The 26,730-nt window shown below is 46.2% G+C and overlaps 1 protein-coding gene across 1 annotated transcript in view; it reads left to right on the forward strand.

The window, feature by feature from the left end:
• BTBD11 (BTB (POZ) domain containing 11) overlaps positions 1-26,730 on the forward strand; it is a 141,697-nt gene that overhangs the window by 60,673 nt on the left and 54,294 nt on the right. The window contains exons 3-4 of the mRNA XM_010284813.1: positions 3,050-3,199; positions 16,574-16,778. Of these exons, the coding sequence (XP_010283115.1) occupies positions 3,050-3,199; positions 16,574-16,778 (355 nt within the window). The remainder of the gene's footprint in view (positions 1-3,049; positions 3,200-16,573; positions 16,779-26,730) is intronic.

Genomic DNA, 26,730 nt, shown 5'->3' on the forward strand with positions numbered 1-26,730 from the left:
ATAAAAAAGTTATTTATAATCACAAACTTTCTACCTTTTTTCCCTTCCCTTGATTTGGCATGCTTTCTTCTTATTGGGGAGCAATTCCCTGCCATAGTCCTTCATCAGAGAGTTTGAGCTTCACATCAGACACTGATAAAAAAGAGTTAAAAAGCGTGTTTTTCTTCTAAAAAGCATTTTATTCCCTTTTCTTTGATGATTTTTGGGGAAAACAGTTGGAGCTAGAAAATAGGCAGAGTTGCATGCCCAAATCATAGAATTCCCTTTCTCCATGCTGGTGAAAACCAGATCTGATCCAGCAAAATTACGAGAGTTATCAACAATCTTCCATCATCCCACTGGTCACCCACTGTGGTCAATTACAGTTTTGAAGCTGGCATATAAGTATCAGATGTTTGGCTATTGCATGTCTTTACTAATCTCCAACCGAAGTAAAACCCTTTGGTGTGACATATCCTATAATATGCTAAGTTTTTGAACAGTGGCACATTTTGCGTTTCATTTGCACTTTTCATCCAGGAACCTAAGAATACGCTCCCCTTGCTAAAGAACAGCGTAATTAATCATCAGGGCTGCCTGCAAGGAAAAGGTCTGGCTGGGGGAACAGTCATAGACAAAGTAGAGGATAAAATGTCTATATCCCACTGCTTTAATCACTTGGAGAAATACCTCCTGCACATATTATGATTTTAAACCATTTGAATCTTATTTGTAAAGGTATCCTAAACCAGTATTTTTCCACACCTAAGGTGTGTTTTCACTGAAAAAGAATTTCTTGACTCATATTCATTTTTTAAGGATGCCATAAAACTGCTTGTGCTCTATTTCTTGTTTTTAGAAATATCTTAGAATATTAGACAAATTACACATCTGTTTTCTGCAGGGAAGACTCTCCCAATTTTGCCTTAATTTCTGTCAATTAAAATTATAAAGAATAATCTAAATAAATGAGAAAGATGTCCAAGTGAGAATACTTACTAAAATATGCAGGCAAGTCTGCATTTTAAATCCAGGTGTTGTATTTCTCGAGGTCTGTACATCCCCAGAATATAAATATCGATCAGTGTGCCAAGTGTTTATGCAAGTCAGCCACTGAGCGATGGCAGGAGAATTTGGAGAGCTTGTTTGATAAGCCGTTGTTGCTTTTTATCCCTTACCTCTCTGCTTTTAATTCTTTCCTCCCTGTTGCTGTGTCAGATGTCCTGCTCCTTCTCTCCAGGGTTCTTCTTGGCGAGTTGTGTTCTTCTCTCATGACCTTCCACACGTGCATACGGTTTTGGTGTGGTTGTTACAGCCCTTGGACTGGAGCCAGGTCTGGGATTATGGCTGCTTCTGCTCCTCTACCTCCAGTGTTCAAACAGGCTGTTAGGGAGTTTGTCCTGGTGTTGCTGTTGCGCGTGGAGGGTGATGCTGGTTCTGGTTGCTGTCTTAGGGCCATGGTGGACAAGACCTTTGGTCCTGGTTTTCCCAATATGTATTGCTGCTTTTTGTTTTGAATGTGCTCACTGAACCTGTATCGTCTCTCTCCTCCCAGGATGGCTGTTTATGGGTCTGTGCTACAAATACAACTTTTAGACTAAACTGTTTGCAGGGAGGAGGTAGATGGGAGGAGGGAATCCAAAGCAATTTGGTGGAGGTAACAAGGTGGCTGAGAAGCATCCCCTCTCAGGTGTCTCATTCCCACCCTGGTCTTGCGATGTTCCAGTGCAGTGATGTTTGTGGGGCTGTTTCATAACTGAAGTAAACAGGGATCAAGCTGGCCAGTCTGCCCAGGACCTCCAATGTTAAACCTACTGGTAGAATTGTTGATCAGTAGAATTAGACGCCATATATTTACTGAGCTGGGAAACTAGATAAGTTCTTCCCCCTGAAGAAGAACACTAAATATGTACCTCTTAACGTATTTTGTAAAGTCTGCTTGGCCTATGAGGGCAGAACCTCCCCCCTGTGCATAACAGGAAGGATTTCCTTTTGTTTTCCTTTTGCTTTACTGTCCTATTTTTTCCATATAATGGAAAAAAAATACATTTCCTACTCTGGCTTCTTTTCAAGGGTAATTGTTGCATATCACATAATCAGAAATAAGATGAAATTTGATCCTCATGAAGAGGTACGATTCCACTGCCTCCAGTGGATCTCCACCTCTGTGTGTCCCAGCAGGACTGGGAAGGTGATGCTGTGGAGCGCATGGCCATAGCTGGCTGTTTATAGACCAGAGGAAGGGAGGAGAACTTGCTCTGCAAGCTGGACTTTCGTGCATCTGTTTGTTACCCAAGAATGGTAATGCAGAATTTGCTCTTGTAAATAAATTCTGTTTTTTAGCATGACAGTGATTTTGATTATTGAATGTGTGCCCTCTATCTATGCCTGAGGGTTTAGATGTCATGGCAGAAAGTGACTTTTGTGCCTGAATGAATGTGTATGTAAATTATTTTATGTCAGTAGCTTTACTTATGTCCTGCCCCACAAAAATTTACAGCTGTAAGGGTTTCTGCATAATGGGCTTTTGAAGCTCAAGCAGTTAAATTGCCAGGAGTTGTATTTACAAAAGAAGTTCAATAAGCCCATTGGTGACACTGTGAGCATCTTGATGCTGTCTGTTATTTTGGCAATTGTGGGTGAAATTCCCCTTACAGGAAAATCCTGTAAATGTGTTGTCTGTCTCATATATTGTTTTAAAGCAAATATTTTAAGAATTCTGTTGCTGAGATCTTGTTTTCGAATAAATATGTATGAGTTTGGAGTAGTTTCTAGGAGTCTTCTTTGGAACCCTCTTGACCTCCTCCTTGTGCAATTCTCTAGGATTTTCTGTAAGAATTATCCCTAGGTGACATAGTAAATGACTTGAGGATATTTAGAAGAGCTAACGAGGGCCAATTCTGAGAGCATGAGTCACCTGTGGCATTGAGTTACAGATGTTGATTGTACTTGAGCTCTGCACACACAAGCTTGTCTTGGAACGTCCACAAAACAATGCGTCGGTGGCAGCAAAGTCATCCATACTGGCTGAAATTACATTGGACTCCTCCTTTCTTTTTATCCACTGTAGGTGTTCTCTGCCTGCCGGACAGCTTGAACCTTCACAAAGACCAGCAAAGGTCAAACAAACCTGGGGAAGTGCAGATGTTCAGCCAGTCGGAGCTAAGGACCATTGAGCAGTCTTTACTTGCTACGCGCGTGGGGAGCATTGCTGAACTCAGTAAGTACGAGGTTGTTGATGATGTTTGGGTTTCTATCCCCAGAGTAAAGCAAAGCTGCTTGCACTGCCTGGTTGTGCAGAGAAGAGACAAGGGAACATGTCTAATGTTGAAGGAGACATTGGGTCAGATCTTATGCTTATGCTCCATGGCCAGTTGGAAAGCTGAAGCCACAGGAGGAAAGAAGTCTCATGCAGTCTCATAGCAATGCCTAGGACTTGTTTGCATACGCTGCTCTCATTTTTAAAGGTGAAAGATGTTTTATTTCATCTTCCCTGTGTTACATTTGAGAGCACCTCACAGCTTGGCCAGACTTGTGAATGTCTGTCATATTGGTGTCCTGTCTCATTTCACTGGGATGCCTGTTTTGAGATGGGCAGACAAAAAGCTGAAGGCTGCAGTAAGTGAAGGAAATACTGTCACAAATTTAAAGCAGGGCTAGTTCCACCTGTGTTACAGAGGATCCTTCACCCTGACTTTCCTTCTCCAGTTCCAGCAGCGGAAAGAACCAAAACTCAAGCCTGCACCAGAAAAATTTGCTCCTGGAAGATAAATTATTTGCTATTAATCAAAACACTTTTTGAGAAATGTGATAATCTACGACATCTGTCAAAATCTGAAAGCTTTGGTTTCAGCACAAGTAAATTGTAGGAGGCAAATGCCGTGTAAATCCTCACGTGACATGGAGATAAAGTTACCAGAAGTGCCTTTTAAAAATTTTTATTTATTAAGAGAAAAGCCTTCCAATCACATGGTTACAGTATGGTTAGAGATAAGAAGCTATGGGTGGGAAAATAGAAACATTCAGATAAAAAAGTGGTTTTTTTTCCTGAGGTCTGTCAGAAATAGTCAAGTATTTTTTTTACTGAGGTCTGTTACGAGATTTTGAGGAGAAATTGAAAAGATTCAAATCTTTGAAGATACAGGCTGCCCAGCTTGTTGTTGTTCTTATTACTGAATTCTGTGTTACCAGCATCATAAAGAACATATATAGGGATCTTATGTTCATTTTCTTGGTGCTTTCTGTAGCAGTGGGAGTCTCCTCTGTAGCTCCATCAGGGCTCAGTTTACGTGCTGTTCATGAGCCATGTGGAGGCACCATGGATGTTTGTCTGCAAGCCACAAAATGAATTTCTGTTTTCAGCTTGCTAATTTTTCTCTGCTCTGGTGAAACAACAACAAGCCAAGAGCACTTACATGCCTTAGCGTGAAGTGTTGCTTCGTCTCTGGAATCAGGTGTTTGGTGTTATTCAAATTAAGTAATTTATGCTTATTTATTTCATGCACATGAAACACACAACAGTACTGTCTGTGTGCCAACTAAATTATGCATGATACAGCTCTGTCTCATGAAGTACATACAGTTGTGTTTTAATAAATGAGTAACTGTGGATATTTCAGAAGGTTTTTTTTTTCCATTTTGGATTTTTTTTAACCTCTGTATGCAACCCAAAAAGCCAGACTCCTTAATCCTCCTCCCCATTTTTTTGTTTTAATTTTGTTTCCAGAAATCTATCATCTCTAAGTAGTCTTACCTCAGATTCAAATGCTTAGTTGATAGGGTTTGCTCTCTGTATGTCTGTTGACTGCAAACACAGGCAAAACACTCTTCAGGGTGGCCAACTCGAAGAAGAGAGCGCATCAGTGGGAGTTAGATGCAGCTGTCAGAGGGAGGTTGGCACCTCCCGCACGCTGGTAGCCCTCCAGAAAGCCCTCTGGACAACCATCGAGGGTACCTCCCCGGCCGCTGCAAGCAGATGCATGTCGGGGAAGAAGCAGGAGGAGCAGTGGTAATTGGCAAAGCTTGCAAGGCTTGATGCTCAGTTGGGTAGAAATCTTTGCTGTGGAGCGGTCCCGGTGCAGAGCTCAAAACTGAGTTGTGAAACGCAGAGGGGAGGCGCAGCATGTTGGTGGGCAAAAACCTGTGAATTTGTCGGGAAAATCGTGAAATGGAAGGAAAATGGAGGGGTGGGGGCTACAAGGGGGTTTGCTCTTTGTTCACTGCTTGTGTATCTGTCTCTGGCACCAGCAGGGGCTGTGACCCGGCGATCACAGCAAAGCTTCTGCCATGGAGGAAGGCTGGGGAATTGGAGGAAGGCTGGGGAATTGGAGGAAGGCTGGGGAATTGCAGCGAGCGTGGGGGCAGAAATGCTGAGCAGTGGGGAGAAGCCAGGCGGTAACACCTGGGGATCAGGGTGCGTTGGTGGGGAGAGAGTGGGTGAAGGAGGATTTATTGTTGCACCGGTGGTGTGAGGGGGTGGAGAGCTTCAGAAGTGGCGTTGTGGAGAGGAAAGAGGATATGGCAAGCTGTGGCATGGAGAAAGTGGTATATGAGGAGAGGGTTAGGTATGTAAAAGCCCCTGTTCTTGAGGGGATGAATAAAGGCGATGAGGGAGAGTCTCTGGATAGGAGGGAATTAGGAGGATAGCACTTGTGAAGAGGAGGAGGAGGGGATGGCAACCAGGACTGAGTGGCAAGGACAGAAGTTTGGCCTGCTGCACCTACAGAATGGGCAGTCCCCCGGCGTGTGTCTGCAGTGGCCCACCAGCTTGCAATATCCCAGGTGCCAGGACTTCATTTCTATTCTCTTCAAAAGAGCGCAAAAAAAAAGTGCAAAGAGTGGCCTTGGAATAAAGCAATTTAATTTTATCTCAGGGAAAAAAAAAAGGCAATTCTAATTGAATGGGATTTCCTATAGTTTATTGACATTAATAATTGAAGTATTGCAAGTACGCAGAATAACTAGAATTAACAAAGGCCCGCATGTGGAGGAAAGGCTTCCCCTGCTCTCGGTTCTGCCCAGCATCCTCGCATGCAGTGGTGTGGCTGGCTGCCAAGCTGCTCGAGGCTTTGACACTGGGAAATCAAATCTGTCCCCTGGAAGATGACAGCTGGCAAACAGGGCCCGTTTATTGCCCAGCACCTGTATTTCAGCTCAGATCTTCTTAGTTTCTTCACAGTCTGTCCCAGGTGGAAAAATAGGTTCACAAGGTGAAAAGCCTTGTGTCTTGTGGTACCTTCACCTTGCCCTACATGTGCTGGCCCTCGTTTGTCTGCTCCCTGTGTTTTTTCGTGTATGTTGTTGGCGTATTAGAAAAGACCGTTTAGGTGAGCTGCGTATCCCTGAGGGGGTAACAGAAGCAAGAGAAGATTGGGGAAAGGTGAGATGGTGGACACGACCATAGAGGGATGGCAGCACCCTCTGGGAACTCTGCAGAGGAGGAGGTTGACCCAGGCTGCCACTGAGATGTCCTCATGGCTGGGCAGATGCAACTGGTTTCACGGATGCTGTTCTGGTCCCCCTCAAGCCCTGCTTGTCCGGTGCTTCTGCTCTCATCTCCTGGGCTTAGCAGGCAGCTGGCACTGGTTGTCGCTGGGATGGGCTTGCCCTGCCTGGCGGCGGTGGGGCACGGTATCGCTGCTGGCCCTAGGGTGCTCTCCCGAAAATGTGAAGATGAGGCGATGTTGCTGACTTAGGGAAAAAAATCAAAGGAAGGTTTCGTCTCCAGGACTTAGGAGGAGAATGTAAATAGAGACCTAATTCTGCAACGCAATTACAGCAGTAATGCGTGATTCCAAGGAAAAGGCTTGAAAAATTAATGTGAAACCTCGTTCATTAAAATATAATGAACATGGTACAAAGTTAAGGAACAACAATAAATCTGGCCTATGTTATATTGGCATTTAGTATTCAGGAATTGTAATTGCCTACTACAGTGTGTTTTAAAATAATGTAATTTCATTTGAAATGCTTATTATATAGAGAACATTGAGAGGAACTGAAGCACAGCAAAAATAATAGGATTTTAAACAGTAGCTTGACAGTATTTCACTGTTTAATCTTAGAGAAAATATTTCACAAGACTTTTTTTTTAATTCTCTTTACAGTTTTTCCTGAAGTTTCCTGTATTTCCAGACAAGGTATAGAGGAGAAGGGGAATAGATATGTTTGGTTTTTTTCCTAGAAAGTTTTGAGGATTCTTCTAGATTTCTAGTTCTTTTCTTTTATTTCCTTCCCCTTCAGACAGGGAAAAATAAGTAAAGTCAATAGAAGAGAGGAATATTAGGGAGAGCTTTGTCTGTTGAAAGATCCCATGATACTGCATTTTGACCTTTGAATATTTTTCCTAACTTCTTTATATGCATGTTTGCAATCCACAAACTGCATAACACTCCAACACACCTATTCATCACCCATCTAAAAATACCGCTACCGCTGCTGGCTTGGAGACCAGCTGCAGAAAGGATGAGGCTCATAACTGGAGGTCGATGGTGTTTTGCTGGATGAAGGAGAATCCTCTGTCTCTTGCGTGTGTATGTACGTGGTGACAAGGAAGAGCGGAGCCTTAGGATGTGCTGGGCACCAATGCTGTCACGAAGAAATATTCCTCCCTCACTGCCTTGGGGTGAAGAATGCAAGGTGTTAGTGTATGGCCGAGCTGGGACAACCACCCCATATTGAGGCACATGTGTAGGGTTGCAGAAGGGTTGTGTCTCGAGCCTCACAGAGGGATAAAAACTGTGGCTTAGCATGTCATCCAAACCATGTCTTCATGCATGGCTTCAGGTTAGAGCAGAAAACTCTTCGGGACTTGCTTTGAGTCCAAAGGTGGCCAGTCAACTATGGCTTTTCTGGGTGAGAAGTTTGCCATCTGGTCCTGTGCAAACCGTGGTGACTGGTGGTGGTGGTATTACCTGGAGTGTTAATCACAACAAGTTGGCATTTTTGTTTTAAACTAGGATAATATGAAGATGCAGATGCAACTTAACACTGCTGATCTCAGAGCTTTTTAGGCTTTGAACGGTGTTTACCTTAGAGCAGTTCCCAGATGTGATGTTCAGGCTGGTATTTCCTCCACGTCACCACTCAGGTCTCAGCAAGGTTTTCCTGTTTGCCATTGGAAAAACGCCACCCTTCCCCATCATACTCTCTTTGCCTCCGCAGTGCTGAATGTATATATTTCCAAAATAACAGATTCTCAGTAGATCTTGGCACACTTTTAGGGATGAAAGGAAGGGTTACTGTTTGAGTACAAGTAGGTATGCGATTGCACATACCAATACTGTTTTTCATTTCTCCTTGCAGCCCTAGCCAAGGAGATGATGAAAGTCGGCATCCCCGCCCTTGCCTTTTCATCTAGTCTCAGTCCTCTGCAACCAACAAGTAGGAGCACTGCAGGAGCCGTACAAATTGATTCATGTCCTGTAAATAAGAGGTTAAACCTAGGCATAGAAGCAAATGCCAGGGTAAAGGTGCTTGCTGGAAGGGTGGCATCTGAAGGAGGGCTTTTGTAAGTGCTCTGCTTATTTACTGCCAGGACAAAAGTCTTATTTGTCAGATGTTTTTCTCAGACTAAGCAGCACCATAGAGAAAGGCCAAAGCTTATTCCCTGTGAACAGTTTGGTTCATGCAGCGCTGAGCTAAGCGGAGGTACTAGCTGAAACCTGCAATTCAGATGATAGTGCTCTCTTCAGCGCAGGGTTTGGCCATAGACTGGCAGCCTGTATGGGCAGTCTTCAGATGTGGTGATACTTCTAGTTTTTGAGGGCCCTTCACTGGGTTATTGCACAAGATCTCTACGTCCTCGTTCTCCCGCTGCTTTCTGAGCCTCTTGTTTGCAATTCCTCCTCACTGCGATCCACATGTCACCCACTCCATGTGTAAAAGCTAAAAGAGAAGTTGTTGAGGTGCCCCTTTGCACCCCAGCAAGGAACATGAAACAGATCAATGCAGTGCTTAAATGCTGGGTAGTTTCTTGCCTCCATGAAGTGTTAGTTGCAGGCTCCCCTCACTGCTACACCGTTGCCCTTGCAGCCCCCTCCGAGTGGTGGACCTGAGCCTCCATTTGCTATCTGCGTCTGTGCACAAGAAGGGTTATGAGTTACTTAGTAGCCCCAAACAAACCCCTGTTTTTCCTTCCATTCCCCCTGAGATACCCATTATCATAAACCATAAAGCAATACATTTATTTATCAGTGAAAACGAAGCAGGAGGGAGAATGATTTGAAAATACCAGCCTACACCCTGCCTTCCTACCTTCCTTTCCACTTCCCTGCTGACCAGGGGAGTGGATTTATATCTTGGGTTACAGGGGCTGAACAGAGGCAGCTATCGCTTGCCTGGGTTCCAGTCTGCTGTCAGTGCTCCTTCGGGGGCTTCCCCTATGGGGTGAGACTCAGCCCCCTTTGCCTGTCTGGGGGCCGAGCTGGGGTCTGTCCCCACGCAGGTGGTTTTGTTCCTCCGGGACTTGTTAAACACACCTGGTGTGTTTAAGCCCACTCAGGTCTAGTGGTTAGAGGCAAAAGGCATTGCCTTGGTGGGTGGGGGGTGCTGGAGCTCCAACCGTGCACTGACCTTCCCCAGTACACCAGTGTGTCAGCTCAGGACTCCACTGCATACATCACCCTTCAGGTGCAGGTTCCTATTCACCCCTGATCTCCTGTGCATCATGGCACACTCGGGGTTAAAACAACATTTCCATTTCCTTAGATTTGCAGTCCTCCCAGTCTCTGCTGTGGAGAGCACAGGCAGTCTGTCAGGTGGGGGTGAGCACTCTTCAGCTAGCCTGCTCAGCCATGGCGGGACTCTTAAATTCAGAGTTTGAAGACATGGGTCTATGTCAGGCCAAAGAAAATCCAGAAACAGTGGTCCATAAGGCAGTGGCGGTCCACAGAGAGAAGGCTCTGCATTAGGTCAGCAGATGAATAATTCATCTGAGTCAAAGTTTGTTGTGTTTGGAGTTGGCATGGTTTAAGGGGAATCAAACACAAACATCATGCTTGCCACATTGGATTGGAGATTTTGAAGTTGATAGTGGTGTTATAATAGGTATGTGACCTTCAGAAGGTTAATTATTATTGTGGCTTTTTGATGGGATATATCCAGTCCCTAATTTCGGAGTCTTCAAAGGCTTTGCAAACACTACATCGCACACAAACATGTACTCTCTAATATAAATAGAAGTGGAGATAAAAGGTTAAACGATCTGTGGGGAGGCTACAGGGAAGCCACTGTTAGGAAATGGGCTGCTTGCATCCCGGTCCTGTTCTTTGGTGCTGAATTCAGAGTTTGGGACCACAGCTCCTTCATTTGTTCCTCTGTGCATGAAGATGAATGGCTGTTAGGAGAAGAAAAGGTTGCCTGTGGTAGCAAATTCACGTAGGGGCACAACATGGGCAAGCGGAGATGGCAGAGATGGGGAGGTTTCTGCAAGGTGAACCCGATGGTGAATCTGTTGCACGTGGGATGCTCCACTGACTGTGGGCTATGGCACCCCAAGCGCACCCGCAGCCTGAGGCAGCCGGCTCTTGAATCTGGAATATACTGTGTTCCAAGAAGAGCATAGCTTTACGTTTGAATATACTTTGTGCTAAGAGCATGTGCACAGTGAAGTACATGCTAAACACTTTCTAGTGTGCACCCACCCTAGCTCTCTGTGCACTCTTTTCCTGGTATAGATGGGTCGTCTTGAGTTAATGATAGAAAGACCTCCAATAAATCATTTGAGGAAGGGTTTTGCTCAAGCAGTTTTTGCTCAGATGACTTTTGAAACATAGAGATTGATGCAACACCAGAGGCAGAACAAAGAAGGAGGAACAGCGCAGCTGAAATCAAGAGTGTAGGGATGGCTCATGTGTTTGACTGAGCGGGTGGCCAAGGCAGTCTGCCGTGGTACCGGAGACATGGTTGAACTACTTGTATTCACCCACACTCATGTGCTTACAGGCATACACCAGGGTGAACTGCAGCAATACATAACTTCGGTGCAGAAACCAGAGCCAACAGGGAGAGAGAAAGGGAGAGACTTAGCTACAGTATGGGGAGGATGCAGGATGGCCATGGCTACCAGGTAGATTGAATAGACCTTGGTTTATTATCAGTGTTATAATTCATGTTTTCAATATAGTCTCCCCAGAGCTAGTCCTGAGCAAAAGCTGTAGATCCAAGACTTTTATACTGAGGTGTGACATGAATCCGGGTCAAGGATGTGAGTTTTGCACCTGGCTCATGTGCTTGTAAGGGGGAAAACTTTGGAAACTACTGGCCATGCCATGGAAGTTGTCATCTGGAATTCAGCTCCATGGCCAGCACTTCTCCTGTTAAAGGCTCTGAAGGACAGGCATGACTCAGTCTGTGGCTCTGGCCCACTCATGCGGGAGAAAATGTTCATCTAGGTAGCAAAGCGAAGCAGCAACACTGCTGCTGTCAACATGCCCCGCCACAGGGCGTGATTCCTGAGAGCAGGCTACACACAGTGGAGTCACAGACAGCTGGAGGGATGATCAGACTGGCATCATCAAACTGATGGGTGCTGCCTGCAAGGTGCTGTTGTGCAAGAAACATGGCCAGCTGCTGCTTCACATGGTGCCCCAATGGGGCATCACATGGGAAGAGGGCTGCGGTGACAACAGATCCTCCTCCCTCACCTGGGCTTTGAAGGAAAGACACAGGCCAGAGAACCATGTGGCTTGTAATCAGTGTGCAAAAATATCATTGTTAAGTTGTTCTTGCAGCTTTAGGACACGTTTTTGGAGCAAGAAAAACTAAACTTGAGGTTGGTGTTGTAGGGAGTGGCTGTGTAAGGATCGGTCCAGCGTCATTCACCTCTGGGTCGTTGTTGTGCAAACACACACCCAGCTGAACATTTTAGGCTATGGAAGTTTATCCCTCTAAAAGCAGCAAGCCTGCTCCTAGGTGGGCATGTCTGCAAGATCAGGTCCATCATGACAGACCGTAAAATCCCTCAGAAAGCTTCTCAGAAGTTTTCTATCGTTTTCTCTTTCTTCCTCCTCTTTTTGCTCTTCTACATTTTCCCCCCTTCTCTGTTACCAAATTGGAAACGGATGTGTTATTTTTTAAACTTGGGGCTCTAAAATAGTAAGAGCAGTGATAGTAGCTATTAGCAAAGCCAAACACAGTGAAAAAAATAATTAGTTGGTCACTGTGGAGAGGGCTCGAGCCGTCAACTGCTGTATGTTGTTGAATATACCACCCCCGTACAGACTGGCGCAGCTTAACTTTCCCTGTCACATCACATCTTTGGCTTGAAGTCAGTGAAGCTGTTCCTTAAATATTCAGTATTGCCTTAAACCAGGCCTGTGTCACAACATGCACATTATATAATATTTTCAGTCTTTAAATAAAATGTATGTGGACTTTGCGTTTGTAAACCGTGGTGAACCAGTAGCAGCAGCTATGGGCAAGTCCTGCTTTAGTCATGGAAAGGATGAAATGCGGGTAACTACAGCAGCAGCTCTCCACACACTGCGGTGTGGTGATGGTTTTGTGGGTCCTTTGCTAGCCGGCATGCGGGGCACGGTGTTTCTCCTCTGGGCTGACGAGCTCCAGCGTGGAGAGCTCTTCCCCATCCCAATCCAGGGCTGCAAGGCAGTGCCAGTCTGGGGCTTGCCACGGGCTTTGCTGCCCACTGGGAGCCTGCCCTCCAGTTCTGGCTGCCCAGCTTTGGCAACAAAAATATCCTCAAATATCCCCCCACCTCGCTGCTCATTTTTTTGTGTCTACCCCACGCAATGTGATGTCTTTCTCTTCTGGCTCTGCCAGCAGAGCAGTTTGTGCGTCGGCTTGCTTGGCTTACATTGCATAAATTGTGGAAGTGTTTATTTGGTTTAAATTAAAAACAAAATAAAATTGGCAAGGTTTTTTGTCAGGCAGATCGGCTCCCCAGGCTGCTGCTCAGATGGGTTGCAGGTGGTGGTACAGGGGTGAGAAGGAGCGCAGGGGGTGGCGAGGCAGGGATCCCCACCGAGCCCCTTGTGTCGTGACGCCACAGAACCTCAGGAACTGCATCCCTGCAGTTACAAGATCAACCCAACTGCTGGGATTTTTATTTTTTATGGGTTTTTTTGGAAATGATGCACTCGGGAATTTATTTGCCTTCCAGATGCACTCAGTTGATATATGAGCAACATGTTTTCAGGGCCAAAAAATATGCAGGAGAGACAGCAATGCTGGGAGCAGGTAACGTCACCTTGCAGAGCATCGCTGTAGCTGAACACGGTTCTGAGGAGCAGAGATGGTTAACATGAAGTGATGAAGGGGGCTTCCCTCTCTGTGCTTGGCCACAAATTCAGTGTTACCCTCGGTGTTCAGACGTACTGTGGCTTTTACAGCTGGCAAGGAGAGCATAGGTTGAGTTTCCCAGATGAGACTTGAGTTGGCTGACTGCTGGAGACCAGACCAGTAAGTCCCATCATGCAGCTGGTTTCATATCCACGGGCTTTGGAATGCCCTGGCCAGGATCGGAGAGAATTTCAACTTTTTCCGTTTTCTTGTAAAGAAAATACAGAAGTAAAAGCCTACTAGCAAGGAAGAATAGAAGTAGCAAAATGTGGTAGGGATTGAAATAACACACATGCATCTCGAACCAGATGTGACACTATGCTACGTTTCACAGCGTATGCATAAGTACTACCATACAGCATGTGCGTGCGCCTGTCGGCTCCCTCCTCCCTTGTCGGCACTAATCCTGGTGCACAGATATGCTGAGACACAGTCTCTGCCTGAAGAATTTGCACCCTAACTGGAGGCAGCTGGAGGAGAGAAGGGCACCACGGCATGCAGCGGCTTGACCGAGGCTGTATATTGTGAAATACAGTAGAGAGCAGAGATTGCTGTCCTGCCTCCAGTGCTCTGCCTCTTGGGTACCAAGATCATAATGCAGCTTTTTATGCTGACTTACTGTCCTCTGTGAAGCTTGATGCTTTATAGGTATTGATTATTTAAGCATTGAATTTTCTCTGATAGAGGAATGTTGTAATAATTGTTAATATAGAAATTATTTGAAATGTAACCAGAGATAACATAGCAAAGGCAAAAGCAAGACCTAAGCCCGTCAGGTCTTGGTATAATGTAATTCAGTGAGGCTTAAACATAAAAAAAACATTAATTCAGGCTTAATGGCATGAATTGGTTTGGGTTTCTTAAGGAAAAAGTTGAGGAAATACAGAATAAACCAGCAAACTCCTGGTCATACCGAAACAGATGGGAGCTTTGCCATTGATTTCCATGAGGCTCGAGTTCCTCCAGTCTTGCATCAGCAGCGATGCTGAGCTGCCTGCCCTGCCTACGTCATTCTTGCTGCTGCTTTCCCTCCTCACTCACCGTGCAGCTTCCTCTGGCACTGGATGTGTCATTGAAGTTGCATCGCCCCAGCACTCGGGGAGGAGTGGGGATGAAGTAATGCTGCTGCCTGGATCTGGGCCTAAATTGTATCCTGATTTTTATTCATTGTTCGGGACAGAAGTCAGAGGCATTCTCTGGTGCCTGCTGTCTCAATACGCTGAAATAAGACTGGTCATGTGCTTAACTTTAACCACATGCTTTGGTGCCGCAGCGGCTTGGGCCTGAAAAGGCTGAATTTAGTGCAACTTCTTTTTCTCTGCTTTTGCTATTTATTGTTAAAGCTGGGTGTTGCAGCCAGCACTGCTGAGGCTTTTTTTTTTTTTTTTTTGCCTTTTGGAGAAAAAGAGAGGAATTCACTTTTTCTCTCAGCACGGATGCTAGCAGTCACATTGGCCCACGCGAGGCTTGGCAGTGCACATCTGCTGTGACGGAGTGGGCTGAGTGAAGGGGGTCCCAAACGCTCCTGCTGCTTCTGGTTGCCTGTAGATCATTTTGTGCAGGACTGGGGAGTCATCTCAGAGGCATATCTGTTTCTGCTGTGGACCTGATCCTGCAGGCTTTCCACGTGCACAGCTTCTCTCGGAAATTATGAGCGTGCAGGGCTGCAAGATTGGTCCTATCATGACAATTTCCTGGCAGAGGGAAAAGGCAGAAACTATTTTTAAATGAAAGCTTTGAATCAGAGGAATATTGCAGAGTGCAGCAAAAAATTGTGTCAAAACCCTGAAATCATGGACTCGGCAGTTTTTTCATGCCAGTGGTTTTCTTCTCTTCATGGTTTTAAGGCTGTGTTTTTGGAGGACTGGGCTGAGCATTTTTCAGTGAGACGTTTCTGTTCTCCCTGGTGCACATTATCGCAGCAGCAGCAGCATTTTCGGTGCAAGTCAGGCTGGAGAGAGGTGATGTGCTGTGTTGTGTTCACAGGGGTGGGACTTTGCAAAAGAACCCTATACTCTGCCTTGCACACGGTCAAAATGATTCTCCTTTTAAGTTTGCCCAGGAATTTGGTTCCGTGTGTCCCGCCCCCCGCCTCCGATGTGGTTTTATGTTCCTACCTTGGTGTATATTTCCAACTTTTCCTTCCAAGTTTCAGTGCTCAGTGGTCACTTGGGAAAAGCAAATAAGAGAAAGTGTGTGACTTCTTAGCACTGGAAAATTATGTCCTCTTTCCCCCATCACTCACTTTTGTATAGCTTAAGAATGACCCAAAGGGCTCTTGCTCAGATTTTCATTTAAAACAAGCCATCTGATTTGATCCGAGATCATTATTTCCCCCCAAAGCGCTCTCAGAGTGATTTGAACATGTGAAAACAGGCAGTTTATAACCACAGTTGTTTCCCTGCCTTTGATAGAGTGGTCACTAGTCAACAAACCTAAAATTCACTGCCTCGGAGGGAGATGCTTTAGTTAATTAGTTACAATCAGTACCGTGCTAAGAGACTCACTGCTGCTTGCCCGTGTATTTGCCTGCTAAACTCACTTGCTGGCTTTGCTGATCTCGGTCCACATATTGCGGCTGGTTTCCCATACCTGCTCTATGAGGAAGCGCCCAGAACCACATCGGCACAGGGGAGATGATGAGCATCTTTCTCTTGAGCCATTTTCCGTGCTCTGGAAACCTGAGGGGCTGGGTGAGCCTACTTCCCAGGTTTTGCTCTTCTGCTAACAGGAAGTTTCCCAGGCTCAGCCTGAGCTTACAAATTGTAATTTCCATTGCACATTTCTGATACTGTCTTTTAGCAGTCACCCACATGCCCCTTCGTGCACTCCCGCAGCGCTCTGCGCATTACCTGACTGCTCCCTTCCTTGCTGCAAGGGGCTGCATTTCCCTGCCATCCTCTACTTGGTGCCACTCTGCATCATCCCCACTGGTCATTTTTGGGCCTATGGCGTTTTGGCAGCCTCCAAGGACTGCCTGTAGGTAGCTGTGACCCCAGCCCTGGTGTCCTGGCTCTGCTGGCAGTGCTGAGGTGGGCTAGCCTGACACTGCTGACACACCGTATTTACAGAAAGCCATCTCCCCCAGGCCTTTGGGGGCTTGCCTGCAGCCCACATATGTCATGCCACGCTATGTAAACCACCAGGCAAAGTCCAACCTGGTGATGAGCAGCGTACAGGATCCTGTCCTACCGTTTACTATTTATGTATGTGAGGTTAAATGGAAGGGAAAACCAACCTGGCACGCCTTTTGGTTTGAAAACCTGGCATTCACCCAGCTTTTGCTTTTTTCCAGGCGACCTGGTGTCTCGAGCAATGCACCACCTCCAGCCCCTCAACGCCAAGCAGCACGGGAACGGGACGCCAATGCATCAGAAGCAGGGATCGCTCTACTGGGAGCCGGAGGCTCTGTACACTCTCTGCTACTTCATGCACTGTCCACAGATGGAGTGGGAAAACCCCAACGTGGAGCCATCAAAAGTCACACTGCAGACTGAGAGGTAAGAGCCACTGCACGGTGCTTAATGTCGTGGCGAAGATGTTTTGTTAATAAATCAGCCTGGCTGGCTAATTGCTAATTACAGTTTGCGCGTGAGAGGCTGCGGAGCAGTCTGGTTTGGTTTAGGATCACCTCTTTGAAACTGATCAGTTTCTCTCGCCAAGTGCTGCGTGGCCGACCCAGTATATATCAAAAGTGACACCCAGTGGCTACATACAGCAAATTGGTTCCAGATGTGCACTCGGGAGAGATTTCCTTTTCCTTTCGTTGTTGCTCAGCTATTCTGTGTTTTGGAAAAGAAAATGAGAACTTCTATTTCTGGTCTAGCAGGTTCAGGTTTAAATGTGTTTTTTCTGTGTGTTAATAGGGCTCAACAGCTGTGATTGGGGAAGTGGAAAATGAATAGAGTAGTGTGTGGAAAGGAGAGGTCGTTAAAGATGCTGGGCTCCAGCCCTGCCGAGTACCCGGGCACAGGAGTAACCTCAGGGCTGCCCTGGATGGGGACGTGGCAGGCTCTGGCTGTGCTGCTCTTGTTCCCCTCCTTCCAGGGATAGGCAGGTCAGGGAGGCACGCCTGAGGCCCCGTCCTGACTCAGGGTCTGCCTTAAGATGAGAAGGAGACACCATCAAAGCTGGTGATGGGGTCACTAAATGCCTCCCGGCAGGCAGGGTACTCAGCGCAAGGCAGCTCTGCACCCAGGCACTGCAGAAAGCAAACGGGACAGCTTGCTGGCCAAGAAAATAAAGCCATCTCCTGTCAAAAGTCCAGCAAACCCTCAAGTAACACAAGTCTCCACTTGTGTGCTGAGGCACACTTTGCTATCTCCCTGCTGCGCTTCTCACCAGCCCTAAACCAGGCTTCCCCAGTACGGAGGTCAGAGGAGCGACTGGTGCTTGTAAAGTGCTGGATATTCATTTTTAGGATGGGTATCATGGTGATGCAAATGCAAGCTGCTTTTTCAAGCTGGGCTCCACATTTACATCCCAATGTATTAAATAGTGCTGTACATGTAAGCCAAACTCTGATCTGCATGTGTGCCCGAGAGCCGTGCATATGGGGCTTGGCTATTGTTTCAGTATGAGGTTTGCATCTCAAAAGCAGCATTTGAGAATCTCATCATATGTGTAATCATAAATGGTATATAATATAATATCTTAATTGAAATACTTTTATATCGATTTACAGAAAAGCATACAAGATGAAACTCTGGCATTAATGATGTTACTGGGAATTTTGCCATTTGCCTTTGGATGGCTTTTTGTTTCTTTTCAAGTTTGGGTTGCTCCGTGAGCATGTTTGTCGCTTTTTGCTCTATTGTTTCCAAAGTATGGGAAAAAAAAACAAAGCACCCCACCAACAGAAGGGAAGTGACAAGAATCTAGAATTTTCTAATTTTTCTAAATTATTTTTAATTTCATGATTTGTCAATCCAGCCTTGTTATTGTGGAAGGCCTAACTTGTGTCCAAGAGTTGTTAGTAGGCACAAAAAATACCTAAAATTAGAAAATACTCTCACTTTATCTGTAGTCCCTATCTGTGGGAGTAATGCCACTGGAACTGGTGGGAAGATAAAGGTGAATAATGCTGAGGCTCTGGGTTCGTAAACTTTCTGCAGACTTCCCTGTGGAAAGTGAAAAAGGCAAGGAATATTTGAAAAATCACTTTTAGCATTTGCTTTAACAGGTTTTCCTTTCTCTGAGGTCACCTTAATACGAGTTCTCTTCATTAGATTACTTGAAACACCCATTATTTAAAGCGATTGTTCTTCTTTGCTTTATTTTGAATACTCTGTCTGGCAAGACGTCTTCCTTTGGCAGGGCAGTTTTAACAACTGCGGTGTGCGGTTAGGGCCAGAGCAAGTACTCGGTGTTATTGCCAAGAGCCTGTGGTCACTTTTGGAAGGAGCAGATACTCCTCCTGTTGCCTAATCAAACATGCGTTAGTGCTTAGTGCTGGAGTGGGAGCGATGCAGGGTTAAGCATGAGCCTGGATATTTCCACAGGGTTTGTGCTCTGGAGCTTCATCAGATGGATGCAACCATCCTGTGCTGCCCGGAGAAGAGATTGGTGAAGCTGACTTCTCCTTAGTGTTCTGAGGAGCCTTCCTACCTATTTCCCATCTTTTTTTTACATGCAAGCATGCTTTGTGGTCCATGACTTATTTCTAGTGGTTTTGGTTTCCGTGATGGGTTTTTGTGCATTGCAGGGGAGTGGTTTTGTTAAACTCAACATTTTTATATACAGAATATTTGCAAACTTTGTGCCCCATCTACACGCCGTATTCCCTCTCTTCTTTCTTCTCCAGCTGTGGCAATTGCTGTTATGTTGGAAGAAGCCCAGAGGGAAGCAAGGAGGTCCAGGCGTCTTTCCCCATTCTTGGCCTCTCTGTGTCCCTGCTAGTGCAGAGAAGCCAGGACTGTGTGGATCTGGCTGTAGGCAGTATTTCCATGAAACGGGGGTTGTCCTTGGCTCATGTGAAGCAAACTTGGCTACTGTTTTGGCCCCCTCCTCCCTGACCGTGCATGCCCAGGGTGAGGAGGGCTGTGTGATGTGGACAGAGAGCTCTCCCAGCACTTGCATGTCTTGGTGGCCCCATGAGAGCTGATTCCATCCTTCCCACCCATCTCTAGCCCACCTGGACCTCAGCTCTGAACGGGGTTGAGTTAGGGAGCTGCCAAGGCTCTGCATGTCCTTCTGCAGAGGCTGGATACGGGAGGGAAGCTGTTACGGTGGCGAACCTGCCTGGCTTAGCACTTTCCAGCACAGAAAGCAGTACCTCCCTCAAAGTCTTGGGGGACGTGTAAAACGGGATGTTTACCTTTGAATAAATCCGGTGCTTCGTTTCTAGGGAGCATTTCTCTGTGTTTGCTCTTCATGGAGGTAAAGAAACGAGAATGCAGTGTGTTTTTAATAGTGTTTGTCTTTACATAAAATAAAAAGGAAAAATGATTATACAGTGAAGCTCTTGCTGGGGAGGGGGGAGCTGCTTTCATGAGAGGGGAGGGAGGTGGAAGGTGGCCAGGATTGCTCAGAAAACCTGGAAAAGATTCCCCACTTCCTCAATGCTGACAAACCCAACTGTAAGATGGATGTGTGACCCCCTCCCACCCCAAATTCCTATTCTTCTTTCAATCTGGTCACTTTGGAAGAAACTCTGTGATTTTTTGGCTGTGGTGTTGGCACTAACACAAGCCAGTCCTGCTGGGGTGGGTTATCTAATGGCCCTGGGTACCATGTAAACAGCTTTTTTGGCAGGCATGGAGGTATGGGGAAGGGGTGGGGTCCCCCTTCCCTAATGCACCCAGTAGGGACGTGGTGGAGACGTTGGTCTTGTGCCACGTGTTGCCTGCGAAAGCAGTGCTCCTCCGGTGCCTCCACCTGTGGGCGGCTGCAGATTTTTTAGGTTTGTTCATTCTTTTGCTTTCCTGGGAGCTAAAAAAACAAAAAGAAATTGTAGATGAGGCCACTGTTACCAAGATTTCTTGCTTGCTTGCTGCTTCTCATTTAATAAAAGGATCTGTCCTGTGGTTCTGTTTTGCTTCTCAGCCTCTACAACACTTCCAAAATTATTGCAAGTAATTTCTTAAGCTCCGGAAAGCACAGAATCTGTAGTTGCAGATTTGTGTGATGGTTTTTTCCTTAAGTGGTTCCTTACCCACTTTTATCCACAGCTGTATTGACAAAGTCCTCATTACTTCCTAACTCTCCATGTTCCCCATTAACAACTCATTTAGAAGTGGCTGCTCAGCAGCTCAGCCGGTCCAGAACCACCCATTATTAATTCTGCTCACACGGCAGCAAAGTTCCTTCTCCAGCATTTCCTCTGCCGCTCCGCCTTGGAGGAGCATTAACTCGCTGTACCACTCGGCAGCCTTTAGTTTTTCCCCTTGGGTCTTAATTGAGTTGATGGATACGTGTCTGGTTTTAACCTTGTTTTCATTTTTCCTTCACTACTTTTCCCTGAATGCGGAGTAATCCCTTACAAAACTCTCATGGGCTATTGCTTGCTTTTTATTTTTCTGCCTGCCTTGCACGCATGCACACACACACACATGCAAATTGTAGCCTGTAGTAATTTGTGATCAATGGGAAGGGTTTGGGTTATCACCTGAATTTTGTTTCATGCTTTGGATAGTTATTAGTGTACCTGGCTAATTAATATGATACAGCCCTCTTAATGAGAAGAATGTTCCACTGCTATACAATAACCTGAACTCATACAAAGCACCTTCATAACTGGTACAGCCATATCCACTGTATAGATTATACCCCTAGAACAATTTTAGTAAGAAGATAACTAGGGAAATGTGTCCCTGGTTTAAATTATTACATGGTACAAACTCCATGGGTAGGACAGTCTCCAGCAAGGGCCAGCAGAGAGTGTAGGGAAAAAAAAAGGAATGCTGATGAAGAACAGGTAAAGCGCTAGCACTGGGAATGTGGAAGTCCTGCTATGAAACCTGAATGAACCTTGCAACGTATATCTGAAGAAGGGATTACACGTGCTTGATGTGCCGGTATGGCATAGCCCCCTATAACCCTATATATTTTTATCCACTATTTAGTTGAAAACTTCACACGGTAAAACTGTGGCCTCGCTGAACTCAAAGTTAACACCAGGGTTGATTTGACTTGGAACCACTGAAAAGAGATCCCAAATGCATCCCTATGTAAATCCTCTAGATTTGTATTCTAAATACCAAACTTCCCACGTTTTAAAAATCCGTCAGAAATGGTATTGGCAGCTGCCTGCAGCATATGAGATTGCACATGTTACAAGATACAGTTCAGGCAGTATTCGTAGCTCAGCTGTTAGATAGTACATCCTTGCAGGGCAGGGGCTGTATGCTATATCTAATTTATCAATCTAGACTTATGCTGTCCATGGGATGGCTATGGGATATTTTTTAAATAGAGAAAATTGTGTGCAGCACTGCGAGAACAGTGCGTTACCCCGGACCGTTCTGTGCCGCGCTCCCAACGCTGGCATCTCTTCAGGGATTTGTGCTGCAGCCAGTCGTGTCAAACCTGATGTTAAAGCTGCCTGTGAAATATTTCCCTGTTGTGGTCACTGGCCAGGTCATCACTTTGACTCGGTTGTGGGTCAAGTCTCAGCCATTAATGTTTTTAATGCAGGAGAGGCAACGAGGATGGTGCATTCCAACACTGGATGCAAGTTCAAAAAACGTGACAGATACCCTTGTGCGGACTCTGGAGCACCGATGCCTTGGTACACAAAAGCCTGAGGGTAAACCCTCCCTCCGCCTAGGCCGGTCTCACTGAGGCTTGTGTGAGAGCAAGGAGCAATTGATCCTCAGCCTGAACAAAATGCAGAGTTGTTTTTTTCATGGGCTGGTTACTTGGGTCACCCTTAGCTGGGCTTCTGAGGTGGTGGAGGAGCTGCCTGGCATGGGACAGCACATGGACTCGCATGGTACATCAGTCGGCGCTGCTGGGTCTCTGGGCCAGGGCAGAGCTGGCAGCTTTCTGAAGACATCAGAAGGTATTTCCTCACCAGGAAGACAAGTAGCTTATGGTGTAAATGTAAAATACTAGTTTTGCAGCCCAGAAACCCATCCGGAATGTATGCTTTCCTATCCTCCAATAATGCTAAGAATGGACTAGCATTGCATATATGGTTTCATCATATGTTCTAAATGAAAACTGTCAGAACTGAGAATTCTTCTCAATTCATATGCTGGGATTTTCTTTAAAAACCACCCATGAAAACATAAACGTAAAACCAAACAAAGGAAAAAACCTTTTCGCAATGTTAAAGTTGCTGACTCATATCTGCAAGCAGAATCATTTCCCTACCTTTGTCTAGATAGGCTTTTCCTTGCAAAAGTACAGCCTTCTGCTTCTCGGAAGCGCCGTTAACTCTAAAATAGCAAAAGCAATCAGTAAAACAGCAGTGACCTGCATGGAACACCTTGGCTGCCATTGCCATGCAGGTTTGCAGTCACCACTCCATGGCTGGAGCGAGTGAAGAACTCAATGCCTACCACAACAGCATCCTCCTCAGTAGCGAAAGGATCCTGCAAACAGAAATCATCCAAAGCAACTGCAATAATTCAACTGTACAGAAAGTGTTTAAGCTAAAGTGAGGTCAGGTCTATACAGCTGTGTACGCTTCACAGCTGGTGAAGCTGAGGGAGGCTGTGGGAATTCACATCCAAATAGGATTAGCCCTCCGGAATTTCTCCATTCCCATTGTGATGCAGACCATCAAGCCAGTCCTCTCCTCCTCTCCAAAGGGTTGATTTTAATACATATAGTGCGTGTGTGCGTGTGGTGGGGCAAGGGCTCGGCGTCTGAAGAAGAGTAGTGTGAAACGCCCCTGGAAATAGGCTGCTGTGCTGCACTTGAAACAACAATTTCAAGTTTGAGCACTGTGATTATTTGGGGAAATCTCTTCTGTGCACTTGATGAGCTCCTGGACCTGGAGCACACTGTAGGCTCTGCTGTGAGTGAGGGGCTGGTGGCCCATCCGGGATTTGTGAGCCATAGCGGTGGAGGAGGTCCAAGCCTGGGTGAGGAGCATTCAGGGGTGATGAGCGTGCCATCAGGAAGGTAGTTTACGTCTGCACGCCAGAGAAGGTGACAGGCAAGGGTCCCTCCTTTGGGACTGTTATCGCCTTGCAATAATGATTAGGGTGTCACCCGCCGGAGGGGAGCTCGGGAGGAGTCACCCCCGTAGTGGGAACTGGGAGAAGGGAGAGAGGCAGGACACCGCTTTCCTGGCAGGGGGGTCCCACCGCAAGGGTGGATTACTCTCTGCAAGGGAGAGGGAGCAACTGAGGAAGAGGAAGAACTGCTTAACCTGATGGGAAATCAAGAAAAAAGAGGGTGGGTGTGCATGGCGGCCCTGCTCTTGAAGGACTGGGCAGCAAGGTGGACCGTGAAGTCATGGTCAGTGGGCAGCAGGGAGTCTGCACCCTGCAAATGTGGTAAGGACAGAGAAAAACCAGGGCCAGGGCATACTGGGAGCTGGGATTTGTCAGAGTGCTGACCCTGGTGCTTTGCAACTCCGGTGTCACAGCAGGTGGTGTTTAGAAAGGAGCTTAATCGGTCTCCTCACGCATTTTTCCACGCAAAAATAATGCAGCATCCTCTTGCATTTTACACTGTATATTTGTCATGCTCTTCCATCCAACGATTCCTCCTGTTTGTATAGAGGTATACTGCCACTGCTAAAAATAATAATAGTAACAACAGCGATGAAAAAGCCTGAGCTATTGCATCTGGATGGCGGGACTTTTAATATCTCTGTGCCAGCAAGCTGTGGAGGAAAATGGTGGGCAGCCCAGGACGATGGCGCACGTCTCAGGAGTAGCGTGGGTTTTCGGCAAAAGGTGGCACGATTGGAGCAGGTTATGCCTTACATTTAGGCCACCCCAATAACATTTGCTTTCCTGATGTGCCATTCTGTAATTCGAGGTGCCTCAGAGACATGAACCTCGCAAAAACCGAGTAGTTTGAGGTCTGATTGGGCGCGGAGGGGTCATCGGCCCTGCTCTGGAGTGGAGGGTGCCGGGAAGAGGGGTGGGTGGGTGCTGGTGGGGAGCTGCCATGTCTGAGGGCGATGTGGAGAAGGATGTGTGGTATCTGGGATGGGAGAGGAAGGCGAGTGGTCATCTCTCGTGGCGGGGTGCCAGCTGCAGATGTCTGCAAGGCACAGGAGCTCATGAGTTCTCGAGCCATCCCAGAATAGCTCTGAGAGGAGCATGGGGTGGCAGGAGGGAATGGGGAGAGTTGCTTTGTGGAGGGAGGAACCGGCAATGTGAGTGTTTGTGGGGCTCTGATAATTCCCCTTTGTTTAAGTAGGGACCCAGAGAGGGAGGGCATGCTCCGAGCACTGTCCCTGTGCCAAGGACCGGGAGAACAGTGCCCAGAAGGGTCCAGCCCTTTGGGATCTACTTTTTGTTGGCCTCCCTCATCCCTCTCTCACCTCCCAGCTCTTCTGCGTGGATGGGGATTGTTCTGTGCAGAGGCCTCTCCCTGCATCCCCATCTGGTACGTTTTTCCCCTTAGATGACAGTTCAGGAAGATACAAGCCTGTGCCGAAATCCATCCTTTATTTGGGTCATTACTTAAGCTCATGCTTAGCTTTGAACTGAAGTTAAGCGCAGGGACAAAGATGGGCCGAAGGAGGAGATCAGAGTGCTCGCTGACGCGCACCCCTGTAAGGTTCTTCTGCAGCAGTGGAGTTGCTCCTGACTTCCCACATCGTTCAGGCAGAGTCAAGCCCACCATGTTCCTACTGTGGTTAGATTAATTTAAGGCGTGCGCTTCCAAAACATATAACTGAGTGACTTAACTGCTATGTTACACAAAGGTTCCGAACTCTCCTGATTGTTACCTGTCTTTGTACAGCAGAGGTAAATCAATGTGTACGCCAACGATGTGATGCATTCGCCTAACCCATTTTTGAACAGTCTCATTTGAAAAGTGAAATATGTCTTGCTGATGTCACATTGTCTTGTGGGTTGTCACCTCCCTATAACTTTGTGTTCCTCTTTCTCTTTTGGCATGCAAACAGCATTTTAAAAAAAAAAAATCCCCTTCATGTGGTGCATAGACTCTTGAAGGGTATTTTTAACCTATTGCACTCAACCATATTTGGTTCTCTTCTCAAAATACGAATTCCCTGACGTGCTCAGATATGCAGTGATGGGGTTTTTTTTGCCTTGGAAAAAGGCATGTAATATATTCTGAGTGAACTCCGTGTCCTCATGTATGGACTGAAATTGGTCTTTAGAGAAAGTCCCCCGGCTTCCGCCAAACACCGATTCGCTTCCCTTTTGGGATTTATTGCACCAAATAGCCATGTTAATTTCTATTTCTCCGTTGAAGCTTGAAAGACCAGGAGAGAGAAAAAATGCAATTTTATAGTGCAATTATCACAGTTCCTGTAATCTGCTGCTGGGTGAGTTTCTGACCTGCATGAGACAGGAGAAGAAAGCGTGAACCCCCAAGTCCCCTCTTCAGGCATGGCCCACTGCTCTTCTGTTCTCTGAGCAGATGTTGTAGGAAGGCTCTGTACAAGCCTATCTTAATTTCTGTGATCCAGACGGCGTTCACTCATCCAAACCATAACCTAGAATTGAATTTTCCTTTAATTGTTTTCCTGGCACCAAGTTTTGTGGGTGACTCTATGAATTTTTACACTTCCAGTGTGATTTGCTGCTCCCTTTCCACTGTTTGCTCAGCAAATGATGGAAACAGCTCCCACCGATCACTTGTCTCCAGCTACTTAACGCCACGGGAGAGGGCCCCTTCTGCTCTGAGGACACGTAGAGCAGGTGACCTGGGAAGCAGGGGCAGATACACCCCTGCTTCTCCTCTCTCCCTTCTTTGACCGCTGCCAGCGATGTGACAAATGAGCTGGGTTATGGAAATCATTTTGTGGGAGCCGTGGGAGGAGAAGTTCTGTCTTTGACTGCCTCCTCACATGGCTGCAGCAGGTCTGGGGAAAGCAAAAAACCTTGGAGACAAATGCAGCCTGGTCTTGAGGTGACAATGATGTGTCTGAATAGAATAATGATGAAAGTAGCAAGTCAGCCAAAGATGTCATATTTCAAAAGGAGATTGTTCATTTAAGCGCCCATGAGATTTGAGAACCTGACGTCCCAGGGAAAGTTAGTGGCCTCAAGGCTTCTCTGTCCTTTGGCGCTTTTGAAATACATCATCCTTCCTTAAGAATATTAATATCAGAGCTATGTAAAATCAAGTCTTCAAAAGAGAAATAAATGGCATAAAGAGCTATAAATAGGAAAAGGATATTCCAGAATCAACATCCTCTTAAATAATTTCTCTCAGGGTAGATCCTTTTGGGGTAAAGTTCTATATTTAAAATGTAAAGTATTTGCCTACTGGGCACCTAATCCAGTCTTCACTTTTTTTTTTTTCTTTTTTTTTTTCTTTTTTTTTTTTTTTTTTTTTTTTTTTTTT

The sequence above is a fragment of the Phaethon lepturus genome, unplaced genomic scaffold (genome assembly GCF_000687285.1).
Source record: "Phaethon lepturus isolate BGI_N335 unplaced genomic scaffold, ASM68728v1 scaffold1254, whole genome shotgun sequence".
NCBI classification, from domain to species: domain Eukaryota; kingdom Metazoa; phylum Chordata; class Aves; order Phaethontiformes; family Phaethontidae; genus Phaethon; species Phaethon lepturus.